The 13,204-nt window shown below is 39.0% G+C and overlaps 1 protein-coding gene across 1 annotated transcript in view; it reads left to right on the top strand.

The window, feature by feature from the left end:
* Nucleotides 1–13,204, top strand: part of rptor (regulatory associated protein of MTOR complex 1) — a 292,628-nt gene that overhangs the window by 17,596 nt on the left and 261,828 nt on the right. Inside the window, exon 2 of the mRNA XM_033044242.1 lies at nucleotides 1,831–1,933. Within this exon, the coding sequence (XP_032900133.1) occupies nucleotides 1,831–1,933 (103 nt within the window). The remainder of the gene's footprint in view (nucleotides 1–1,830; nucleotides 1,934–13,204) is intronic.

The following is a 13,204-nucleotide window of genomic DNA, read 5'->3' as shown; positions in this document are numbered from 1 at the left end:
TAGGCCGGTGCATGGCAGGGGATTTTTAGTGCAGAGAAATGTGAGATGGTGTATTTTGGTATGAAAAATGACAACTTGGAATAAAGGATACTATTCTAATGGTGCAGCGGAAATTTGACCTCGGAGAGGTGAACACATATCACTGAAACTAGCAGGGTAGGTTGAGAAAATAGTTAATACAGTATTCACAATGCTGGGTGGTTTAATAGATCATAAAGACAGGTTATTGTGCAGAAACAGCAGTGGAGTGGAACAAATTGTACAGTTCTCTACCTCAGACCCAATACTAATGTGCTGACCATTTCTGGATCTTAAGATTGTGAGCTGATGTTTTAATAGAGGGCCATCTTGGAATTGTTCCAGAATCCTTATTGGAAAAGCTGAGGGCAAATCAGTGTTTTGAAATCTTAACTGTCCTATGAGATGGACCAGCATTCTGTTTAATTGCAGTCTCCAGGGATGCTCTGTGAATGCTGGGGTTGCTAACATTGCTGCTATGCTATAATAAAAAGCAAAATACTCTAATTGGCAAAGTGTCATTTCTATCTGTTGTGCAAGCACAGCTGTCATAGAGCTATACTTCACGGAAACAGGTCTATCTTGTCCTTGCCAACCATGTTGGCAGACTGGGCTAGCCCCGTCTGCCTACATTTAGATCGTAGCCCCCTAAACTCTGTCCAAATGTCTTAAAATTCTTAATTGTATCTGTTTCTATAGTTTCCTCTGGCAGCTCATTCCAAATACGGCTTGCTCTCAGTGGAAAAAGTTGCCCCCGAGGTCGCTCTTAAATATCTCCCCTCTCACCTGAGTCTTTTGCAAGGATCTCGGAGTGGGGATTTAAGAAATTAAATAGTCTGATTGATCACTTTTTATTCATCCAAGTCTCTTTATAATTTTGTGCCAAGTATACATCCAGGCATCCTATCATATGTCAGTGTTTAGACGCATCTTGCAATCCTTGGCTGTGTGCTCTCTGCTACACTTACTGCAAAGAGTTGAAAATCGAATTGCAATTAAAGATGTTGGGTTTTTATCAGTATTGGGTCTAAGGGCAAGATTTTTTGTCGGTGCCCAATTTCGTTATAGGTTGGGAGGTGATATTTGCATGTTTTTGTGCATGTATGACTGGCTATTAAGTTGGAATATTGGTGGAAAAGTAATTTCTTGACACCAACATTCACAGTGGTGGCGAGGAGAGGAACAAAATAGTTATGGAAATGAGTTGAAGATGACCCGTAAGATAAAAGTTTCAAGGAAACTATAATTTCAAAAGCCAGTGACTACATGTGCCGGGATAAAAAGCATGCAATATCAATGTTATTAGATATTTGTACTAAATGGATAGTGTAACTTGTCTATTCGTATTTAACTTTCTTTTGCTTGGGAACTGAATCCCTTCCCAGTTTAACTGCAACGTTAAATGCGTTTCTATTTTCTATGAAATTTATGTCCGTTGTTTAAAAAGAATATTCTGGATTGTTAGCACAGCTAATAATATCACATCAGAGAAGGGCAGAAAATGCTAGCTTGCCAGTAACGTTGTTTTTTTAAAGCCAAAGAGTATTTAAACATGATTGATGTGAATACTGTTGGTGATTATTTCCATTCCATAGTGAGGCATTTGATCAGTCAAAAGTACAAATCCACACAGATACGATTTCAGCATTACTTGTTCCCAACTAACACAAACCAAAAAATGAATAATGTAATGTATTAAGATGGCTGCCACACATTGAAGAAGAAATAACACTTTTTAAATCTTGCAATCATTTATTTAAGTGAAGGGTTCAATGGAAGCTTGCAAATTAATTTGTTTATTTGTTTTTTTAGATGAAAACTGTCAGTGTTGCCTTGGTTCTTTGCCTGAATGTTGGTGTAGATCCCCCTGATGTGGTAAAAACTACCCCCTGTGCTCGATTGGAATGTTGGATAGGTGAGTAACTTCTTGTACTCTTTGGAAGATGTATTCTTTAACCAATGTAATAATTTCTCAATGTTGACCATTTGATAATTGCAAATGCATAATTAGTTTGGGGCGGCACAGTGCCGCAGCCGGTGGAACCACTGCCTCACAGTGCCAGAGACCCAGGTTCAATCTCGACCTTGGGAGTTGTCCGTGTGGTGTTTACACATTCTTCCTGAGACTGCCTGGGTTTCCTCCGATTTCCTCCCTAATTCCGAAGACATGCAGGTTTATAGGTTAATTGTTTTTTGTAAATTGCCCTTAGTGTGAAGAGAGTGGATGTGAAAGTGGGATAATACAGAACTAGTATGAATAGGTCGATGGTTGGCATGGACTCAGTGGGCTGAAGGGACTGTTTCTAGGCTGTTTCACAGAACTGAACTAAAACAGTTAAGATATATAAATACTACTAACCTATTTTCTGACTCCTTTGTACAAAAACGCACCCTTGGCCTACAAGCATTAAGGAGCTTCTGCTTTTGTCAGTTGCTAAGTTGTGTCTGGTGATGCAGCGTATCACATTATTGAAGTGTAAAATAGATATCTTAATTACATACTTCAAAGTGTGGAAAGTTTTATAGGAATAATAATCCATGAAACAGATTTTTGCAGATGAATGAATTGCAGTACATCCAACAATCTCCTGGTGTACTGAATTTCAAAACTCAATTAGTGATTTGTCCAGATTTAGTTCAGCACACTGTTCAGACAAAACACTAAGTTGCTTTGCAAAAATATATTGGCTTTTAGAGTCTAGCCTGTTCTAGTTTAAATGTATAATTTCTTGTGTTAAAATATGTCTCTTTTGGTTTAGAATTCAGATGCAGCCTTGAGCCTATTACATTTTTTTTCTTATTTCTTATTTAATTATTTAAGAGTTTACCCTTTGCCATTCAACCAAACAACTATAGCATAGTGTACAAGAACAGTTTAGTGGAGGTTCCTCAAACCACAGACAAAGTACCTTGCCCAAGCAGTGCTATTGAGGAAAGGCCTTCAAAAGAAAAACAAATCCAGGTTCCTTTCCCAAACTTCCAAATGTAGGTTAATAAGTGGTAGTTACAATGGTCATATTTATGAATATTGCTGGGAAAGGGATATAGGAGAATGTAGTAAAATAAAATGTAAAGAATAGGATATGTAGTCTGTTTTTAATAAATATGATTTTTTTTCTTGGGATTGCTCCGTGGCATCTTATTTAATGTTTTAGTATATATTAATTTAACTGAACAAGTAATGTATACAGTCTTCCCTTGTTATTACTGACCTCTTTATAACAGATTTTGGTTATAACAGACTGAGTGCCCCCAAAGTAATCAGACACCATTGCCTCTTTAAGAACACAGGCCGCTAGTTGCACTGTGGCAGGTTATTGAAATTGTCAAGCAATTGCTTGGATCGACACTTGTGCATTGATACTCTGTTAAACAATGTAATAGTATTTTTACCATGACAAAAATAAATGTTTTAGATGTTAATAAGAACTTTGTATTTGAAAGCAACTCATCTCACAAAGATACAGTGATTGGAGCTCGGTTATAAGGGACAATTAGCAATAACAGACACCATTTCCCCCGCCACTCTTATGGTCCTTTATAACAAAGGTTATTTGTATATACCTATAGGAACCGGTTGAAGATGGTAAGGAAATAAAGTGTGTGTGTTTGTGTGTTATTCCAGCTGAAAGTTTTGATTTTTTTCAGTCACACAAACAAGTTCAGTACAATAATATTATTGTACATTATTATTTAGGGAGGGACAGAAACACCTTGAAGCCATTTTTTAAAAGAAAAAACATTGTTAGTGTTCTCCCAAATTCTGTCTATTGATTCTTTCCTGAAGCGTAGTGTTTTCCTAAAGTGAGTCCAGAATGTGAGTACTGCCCGTCTGTTTTAATTGCCCACAGGCATCAAAGGTATAGTAGATTTTATCTTTCCCCCACGGTTCACATGCTTCCAGCAGATTTCTGAATTCTGATTATAACTTGAATCTCAGCCATTTTAGAAACTTACTTGTTTTCCTCAAAGTAGACCATAATGATTCATTATTAGCACCACCAACACAGCCGAGCTTAATTAACTCGGCAGCTACCAGAAATGAAATCCGAGATGTTAGTGTTTCTCGTAGCTCAACAGACTGCAGCTGTGTTGTCTCAGTGTGGTTGTAATCTTTATTACTGTATTTGATACTTTCCCTTTACTTTACAGTACGTTCAGAAAGTATTCAGACTTTTTCTACATTTTGTTACGTTACAGCCTTATTCTGAAATGGATTAAATTCTTTTTTATCATCAATGTCCACACAATACCCATGATAAAAAAAAGTGAAAACAGGTGTTTAGAAACATTTGCAAAGTAATTAAAAATAAATAACTGAAATATCACATTTACATAAGTATTCAGACCCTTTACTCAGTACTTTGTTGAGTCGCCTTTGGTAGCGATTACAGCCTCAGGTTTTCTTGGGTATGATGCTACAAGCTTGGCACACCTGTATTTGGGTAATTTCTCCCATTCTTCTCTGCAGATCCTCTCAAGCTATGTCAGACTCGATGGGGAGCGTCGATGCACAGTTATTTTTAGGTCCCTCCAGAGATGTTCGATCAGGTTCAAGTCCGTGCTCTGGCTGGACCACTCAAGGATATTCACAGACTTGACACGAAGCCACTTCTGCGTTGTCTTGGCTGTGTGCTTAGGGTCGTTGCCCTGTTGGAAGGTGAACCTCCACCCCAGACTGAGGTCCAGAACGCTCTGGAGCAGGTTTTCATCAAGGATCTCTCTGTACTTTTGCTCTGTTCATCTTTCCCTCGACCCTGACTAGTCTCCCAGTTCCTGCCGCTAAAAAACATTCCCATAGCATGATGCTGCCACCACCATGCTTCACCCTAGGTATGGTATTGGCCAGGTGATGAGCGGTGCCTGGTTTCCTCCAGACATGACGCTTGGCATTCAGGCCAATGAGTTCAATCTTGGTTTCATCAGACCAGAGAATCTTGTTTCTCATGTCTTTAGGCAAACTCCAAGTGGGCTGTCATGTGCCTTTTACTGAGGAGTAGCTTCTGTCTGGCCACTCTACCATAAAGGACTGATTGGTGGAATGCTGCAGATATAGTTGTCCTTCTGGAAGGTTCTCCCATCTCCACTGAGGAATTCTGGAACTCTGTCAGTGTGACCCTTGGGTTCTTGGTTACCTCCCTGACCAATTCCCTTCTCCCCCGATTGCTCAATTTGGCCAGGCGGCCTGCTCTATGAAGAGTCCTGGTGGTTCCAAAGTTCTTCCATTTAAGAATGACTGAGGCCACTGTGCCCTTCGGGACCTGCAATGCTGCAGAAATTGTTTTATACCTTTCCCCAGATCTGTGTCTCGACACAATCCTGTCTCAGAGGTCTACGGAAAATTCCTTCGTCTTCATAACTTGGTTTTTGCTCTGACATGTACTGTCAACTGTGGGATATTATATAGACAGGCGTGTACCTTTCCAAATCATGTCCAATCAATTTTATTGACCTCTGGTGGATCCAAATGAAGTTGTAGAAACATCTCAAGGATAATCAATGGAAACAGGATGAACCCCAAGCTCAATTTTGAGTGTCATAGCAAAGGGTCTGCATACTTATGTAAATGTGATATTTCAGTTATTTCTTTTTAATTACCTCGTAAAAACTTCTAAAACTTCTTCATTCTGGGGTAATGTGTGTAGATTGATGATAAAAAAAAGAATTTAACCCATTTTAAAATAAGGCTGTAACATAACAAAAAGTGAAGGGAGCTGAATACTTTCTGAATGCTCTGTATATGCTCAGTTTTCCACCCTAGAATGTTGGCTGTTGTTTTGTTAGGATCATAAATAGAAGCTGGAGTAAGCCTCTCAGAACCTTTTTCCTGCTTACTCGTTACTTTACATACTCCATATCATTTTAATTGTTAAAAAAAATTGATCTGTCTTGAAAGTAATGAGTGACCCTGGCTCCACAAATCTCTTGGATCGAAAATTCTCCTGGTGCAGTGAAAAGCTTTGTTTTGCATGCTTTATAAACAGACCAGATATACCATACATAGATACAATACGTTCAAACTCAACTACAAGAGATGAAAAAGATTTAGAAGAATAGAATTGCAAAATCTCCTCAAGGTATGCCTACTTTGAAGAAGTTCTTCTCCTCTCTCCGAAGGCAGTTTAGCAACCTCCTCTCTCACTGTGATTCCCCCTTCCCTCCAACTCTACGATGTCTACCTTAGAAGAGTAGACTGATGGTTTCAGAATAGTAGTAGATCCTTCTCTGGGAAGAGCAAGCCCCAGGGCCATTTCAGTGATTCACCCCTAGCTTTTCCCAGTTCTCAGACATCAGTCTGAGTATTTCAAAGTTCAGAGTCTGCAAGTCTCATTCCCTTTGTGCTACTTTGCCAACGCCAGATTCTAAGTTGCAGGATGGTAGTAGGGATAATGGTGTGGGCTGTTATCATAGGAATCCCACTCCTGATATTGGCAAGGGCACTGATGATATCGATCATTCCAGGTATCACTACCACTGCTCTACTCAGCAACCTCACAACACTGCAAAGAAACGCCACCATTGACTCTATCTACACTTCTCACTGCTTTGAGAAAGCAGCCAGCGTAATCTATTGGAAAAGTCACTACTGCACTCCCTTAAATTCAGTGCTTAGATTGAAATCCCTTTTAAACCATTGCATAATAGGCCGGAAGGTTTAAGTGGTACATTATTCATGGTCTGAGAAAACTTACAGCCCATGGGGCATAACACTGATTCCAACAATTTCAGATAACCAGCCGTGCCCGTTTGTGTCAGTGCCTGCCAATTTTTATGAATAGTATTGAACCTGAAAGATTAACTTCTTAGATGCTACCCCCTGTTTTGCTGAGTACTTTCCAAACTATTGTGGTTTTCTTTCAAGTTTCCAGTATGTTTATGGAGTCTGAGGTTTAGGAGGATGGGAGGTAAGGCTGTGAATAAAATTGAAAGGCTATGTCCTCAGGCTTAGGCAAATTGACTTTAGTGAAGCCTTTGATAAGGTCCTGCATGGTAGATAAGTCTGGAAGGGTAGATTGCGCAGGATCCAAGGTGAGCTAGCTAATTGGATGCAAAATTGGATTGGTGGAAAGAGTCAGAAGGTGTTGGTAGTGGGTTGTTATTTAAATAGAGATATTTGATCTGTGGTTAGACACACAAATTGCTGGAGTAACTCAGCGGGTCAGGCAGCACCTCGGGAGAAAAAGGATGAGTGACATTTCGGGTTGGGATTCTTCTAGTCTGAAGAAGAACACATCCATCCTTTTGTTTTTGTTATGAAGCTGACAATAGACAATAGGTGCAGGAGTAGGCCATTCGGCCCTTCGAACCAGCACCACCATTCAATGCGATCATGGCTGATCATCCCCAATCAGTACCCTGTACCTGCCTTCTCTCCATACCCCCTGATCCCTTTAGCCACAAGGGCCATATCCGCTATTTTTAAGAGCCCTATCTAGCTCTCTTGAAAGCATCCAGAGAACCCGCCTCCAATGCCCTCTGAGGCAGAGAATTCCAGACTCACCACTCTCTGTGAGAAAAAGTGTTTCCTTGTCTCCGTTCTAAATGGCTTACTCCTTATTCTTAAACTGTGGCCCCTGGTTCTGGACTGCACAACATCGGGAGCATGTTTCCTGCCTCTAGCCTGTCCAAACCCTTAACAATCTTATATGTTTCAATGAGATATCCTCTCATCCTTCTAAACTCCAGAGTGTACAATCCCAGCTGCTCCATTCTCTCAGCATATGCCAGTTCTGCCATCCCGGGAATTAACCTTGTAAACCTACGCTGCACTCCCTCAATAGCAAGAATGTCCTTCCTAGGGTTCCTAAGCTGCTTAGAAAACTGGTCAGAAGGTGAGTCTAGATAGAGAGAAAATGTGTGATGCTCTACCGTTTGAGATACCCAGGCTCTAGTGGCATGATAGTCATAAAGTGCTGGAGTAACTCAGCGGGACAGGCAGCATCTCTGGAGAAAAACAAAATACTGTCTGACCTGCTGAGTTACTCCAGCACTTTGTGTCTATCTTCGGTATGTACCGGCATCTCCATTTCATTTCTACACTCTAGTATCATGAGTATGGTGTCAAAATGTAGGAAACGAAGAGAAATGACCGGATATTAGAACAGATTAAAAATGGCAATGAAATTCTGTGAATGTTATTCGTAAAATAAAATTCTAATATTCTCTGGTATTATGCTCTGTGGTTTGGAAAAGTGCAGGTACTTAAAGCTAGTGCCAAAAAACATTAAAGGCAGCATTTCATGTTGATAAAATTATACCTTTTTATTCGATTTAAAAAAAAGTAATTGGAATTTTGGGTCTTATGAGCTACAGAACGTGAAGCCCATAGGTAATGATGAATACGATAAAGCCAGGAGTGCCTTGTGAAGCTCTTGCTGCACAGTAAAGGGAAATGAATTTCAAAGGAAGAATTAAAAACATTCTAATGATAAATATGCAGATCATGGGCCAATGTGACAAGTATTTAAATTTATGAAAGGATAGGGTAACTTGCATAGAGTGCTCTATGACTGGGGGATATTAATATTTGAGTTTTAGAATTGGGAAGTGCAAAGCACAGACTGTAGTTATTTTTAGTGGCTGTGCTGAAATTGTTCATTTTTTTAGATAAATAAGATAGGGTGGATAACTGTCCTTGGTACAGATCAATTAGGTCAAATGGATATCCATCTCTATGGAGTTTAATAATTTCATTAAAGTGAACCCTTGGTTGCATGGCTGTTCAGCACAGTTTGTAGATTGTGGACTGCAAATCAGCAAGCAATCGGATTATTTTCACATAATTACACACCCTGTGATATTATTGGCATTCTAATAAACGAGGGGTGGATTCAGTTTTCTCCCTGGGACAATGGCATTGCCAATTCAATTAAGTCGGTACTGTTATTTTATAATAGATTTTAAAATAATGTAAAAAGATTTACTCTGATAGTTTGGGCTGTGTGTTTAATTTGTGGAGTTAGTGAAGTAGACAGGGTTGAGTACGAGCTGTAATGAATAGCGATTTGATCAAATGAAATACAAGCAATTTGCATTTTAAAACACACATGAATTGTTGGGTACCACATCAAAGCCTAACTCTGTGCTCTGCAACCATCTACTGCCAAAATCTTGCACTGTCTTTAACTCTACCACAGTTTGATTTTGTGTGAGGGAGAACCCAAGCTATTTGTGAACAAACTCTGAAATTATTTGGGGCTACACAGTAGTCATTTATCTTTGAAATGTAACTGGCAGTTCCTCGAATTCCATCAGCTGTTCTTGGATGTAATTAGGAATGTGTTAAAATTTAGTACTTGCACTTTGGTGTGACTAAGAGAATGCTCTAAGCCATTGACAGTTCCCAAATACTGCAAGGAATATAAGATGCAATAGTAAAAAAAGAATGGCTAAGCATTAGATCTTGAAATTTTTATTAAATTCCATTTAATGGACTACAGGTTGTTCCGCTATAACACACATTTCCGTAACACTAATTGGATATAACATGATTGATATATTAGTGAACACTGTGTTACGTGTTCCAAACTGATTATAATGTGATTTAGACGGGGAATTGGAGAACCACTTAAAAGTTACTTTGCAAATTGACAAGCAGAAAAAAAGCTGACGGGATGGAAAAAACAGTCTGAAGAAATCTGTTTCCATATAACCTCTCTGCAGTAGTCAGACACCATAGTCTCTTAAAAACATAGTCTCAGTTTCACTGCATGTGGTTATTGAAATTGACAAGCGATCACTTCTATTGACACTTATGCAATCTTGCTCCATTCAATAATGTAACCTACAGCCTTCGGTATTTTAGCTTGCAGTAACATGAATAAACTCATGGCTATAAAAGAGACCTCTAATTATGAAAATCCTGCAGGATAAAATGTTATTGTGAGTCTGAAACACTAACCCCTAACCCCTCTTTCCGTATTGACACAATTGTTTTCCAATATGATTTTCTATAAAAGAACCCAACTATCACATTGTGGCAGAACTATTTGAATGCAAATTAACTCCTCCAGGTATGTTTACCTGTTGCTCTGATCATGGCCATTATAAATTAGCATTCTAAGTTTAACCTATGAAAGATGTGAAATTGTTGCTCGGTACTGTTTATCTAAGACGTGAAGGGGAGCCAATAGAAGTGAACGATAATTCAGTAGATAGGCCATATATCATATCAAGCAGAAAAGTATTTATTCAATGCCAAATATCGTGCTATCAAATAGATTTTTTTTGTGAGAATCATTGAAAATTGAGGTAAAAATCTAACAACTTGCTATAAAAGTATGAGTGCCTTTGAAATTGGGTTCAGTTCCATCTGTTGATTTGAACCTGGTTAATTCTCAATCATGTGGTGTTACTGGTAGATAGGGTGATCAAGGCGGATTTTGGTACATTGACCTTCATCAGTCAGGGTATTGAGTACAGAAGTTGGGATGCCATGTTATAGTTGTGCAAGATGTTGGTGTGGCAGCATTTGGAGTATTGTGTTCAGTTTTGGTCACCCTGCTGTGGGAAGGATATGGTTAAACTAGAAAGAGTGCAAGAAGAAGATGTTGTCAGTACTTGAGGGCCTAAGCTGGGGGGAGAGGGTGGACATAGATTAAACGCGAGGAGGTGGGAATAGCGGAGACGGGGCATCTTGGTTGGTGTGGACAAGTTGGGCTGAAGGGCCTATGGACTCTGACAGTTAGAAGAAAGAAAAATAGGTGAAATGTGGCAAAGCGTGTTCAAATGTGACGGTCTCAAATCTACCACATTGAGAAAGTGGTAGATCTTGCCCGAAGAACAGTTAAATGTCTCTTGATTGTGACCTGCAGTTGCAATAAAACTTATACTTTAAATAGCTGAGGGTATTGTGGTGCAAATGATCGATGTGAATTGTTGGTATAAATGATGCACTATGTCATTGTAGTCATGCACTTGTCATTGTGATAAACGAGTACTTTGATTCTGTAGGTGATCTAACTTTTAAAAATGTGAATTGACTGTAGCTATTGGGATTTTAAAATATATTTTGAAGCAAGTGCTTACAGATTTGTAAATTCCTTCAGCTATCAATGAGAAGGCAAGTGACTTGCTTATTTCTCCCCCACTGACCAATTGACAGTTGTTAACGGGTCTTTAATTTTAAAATCTTGATTGCTCTGAGATACTTGAATGAGATAATACATTCACAATTAAACAAAGCACTAGAAATACACATCTGGTCTGTCTGCGTCAGGGAAAGAATGTGCTCAGAATTTACTTTAAAAATAACATCAGTGTTATATGTTATCAATGTGGAAATCACTGCAACCATTGGTAAGTGTTAATAAGCAAGAAGTTCAAGATCATCTTTAATCAGTACCCATATTATAACAGTACAGCAGGTCATTAGTTGTTAGTTCATCGTTACCGCTTCCAAGACTGACCAGTGTAGAAAGTGGGTGTTAGTATGAATCATACAGTAAGGTGGGGTTAGTGATGCTATTCCACTATGATTGGTTCACATGCAATAACCAATCTACAGTAAGGAAGAGAGTCCATTAATTACAGTTCACTACAGTTTTATGGCCAAATTGCACAGTTCTACCATTTTCTTTTTAAAAACAGGATCTCACACTTGGCTTTCTGGTGACTTGCAGAAAATGGCTGTACTTGAGCATAACTTGCCACTAAACTGGCTGAATAATTAATGTTAATAAACATCAAAACAGTAATCATTAATTATTATTAATCAGCCTTTCCTGCTCAGAAAGGTAAACAGTTCTAAGTGTTGACTAATATTTCCTATTCTGAATTGTTGAAAATTGTCCTTTTTTTCCACTGCCTTTTCCCTCGCTTTTGGGCACAGTTTCTATTTACTTCACTCTCTCTTTCATTTTTCCTTTCTTCTCTCTCTTCATTTCTCAGTTTTTCATCTTTCCATTCATTTCTGTCTTTCCCTTCCTGATTTGATGCTGCATTAAAGTGGCTGATTCGCTCTTCTGCGTTTGTGTCTCATTCTCTAAATGTCATCGGCATGTTAATTGAAGATGCAAGATGCTGGAATTGAGTAAAAATACTGTCAGAATTTTCAGTGTGGAAACAGGCCCTTTGGCCCAACTTGTCCACACCGACCAACATGTCCCATCTACACTTGCCCACCTGCCTGTGTTTGGCCATTTCCCCTCTAACCTGTCCTATCCATGTACCTATCTAAATGCTTCTTGAACGTTGCAATAGTACCTGGCCCAACTGCCTCCTCAGGCAGCTCGTTCCATACATCCACCACCCTTTCAGTAATTTTTATTTTAATTGCCCCTCGGGTTCCTATTAAATCTTTCCCCCTCACCTTAAACCTACAGTGCCCTCCATAATGTTTGGGACAAAGACCCATCATTTATTTATTTGCCTCTGTACCACACAATTTGAGATTTGTAATTAAAAAAATCACATGTGGTTAAAGTGCACATTGTCAGATTTTATTAAAGAGTATTTTTATACATTTTGGTTTCACCATGTAGAAATTACAGCTGTGATTATACATAGTCCCCCCTTTTCAGGGCACCATATTGTTTGGGACACATGGCTTCACAGGTGTTTGTAATTGCTTAGGTGTGTTTACTTGCCTCCTTAATGTAGGTATAAGAGAGCTCTCACCACCTAGTCTTTCCTCGTCATTCCATCACCGTTGGAAACTTTTATTGATGTTTATTAACATGAGGACCAAAGTTGTGCCAATGAAAGTCAAAGAAGCCATTATGAGACTGAGAAACAAGAATAAAACTGTTAGAGACAACAGCCGAACAGGCTTACCAAAATCAACTGTTTGGAACATCATTAAGAAGAAAGAGATCATTGGTGAGCTTACTAATCGCAAAGGGACTGGCAGGCCAAGGAAGGCCTCCACAGCTGATGACAGAAGAATTCTCTCTATAATAAAGAAAAAAAACCCAAAGATCAAAACACTCTTCAGGAGTCTGGTTTGTCAATGACCACTGTCTGCAGAAGACTTCATGAACAGAAATACAGAAGCTACACTGCAAGATGCAAACCACTGGTTAGCCGCAAAAATAGGGTGGCCGTGTTACAGTTTGCCAAGTACAGTGTACTTAAAATAGCAACCACAGTTCTGGAAAAAGATCTTGTAGACAGATGAGACAAAGATTAACTTATCTCAGAGTGATGGCAAGAGCAAAGTATGGAGGAGAGAAGGAACTGCCTAAGC

This window comes from Amblyraja radiata, chromosome 26 (assembly GCF_010909765.2).
Source record: "Amblyraja radiata isolate CabotCenter1 chromosome 26, sAmbRad1.1.pri, whole genome shotgun sequence".
Lineage (NCBI taxonomy): Eukaryota > Metazoa > Chordata > Chondrichthyes > Rajiformes > Rajidae > Amblyraja > Amblyraja radiata.
The sequence above is the reverse complement of the archived record's forward strand: the minus strand, read 5'-3'. Positions and strand labels throughout refer to the sequence as shown.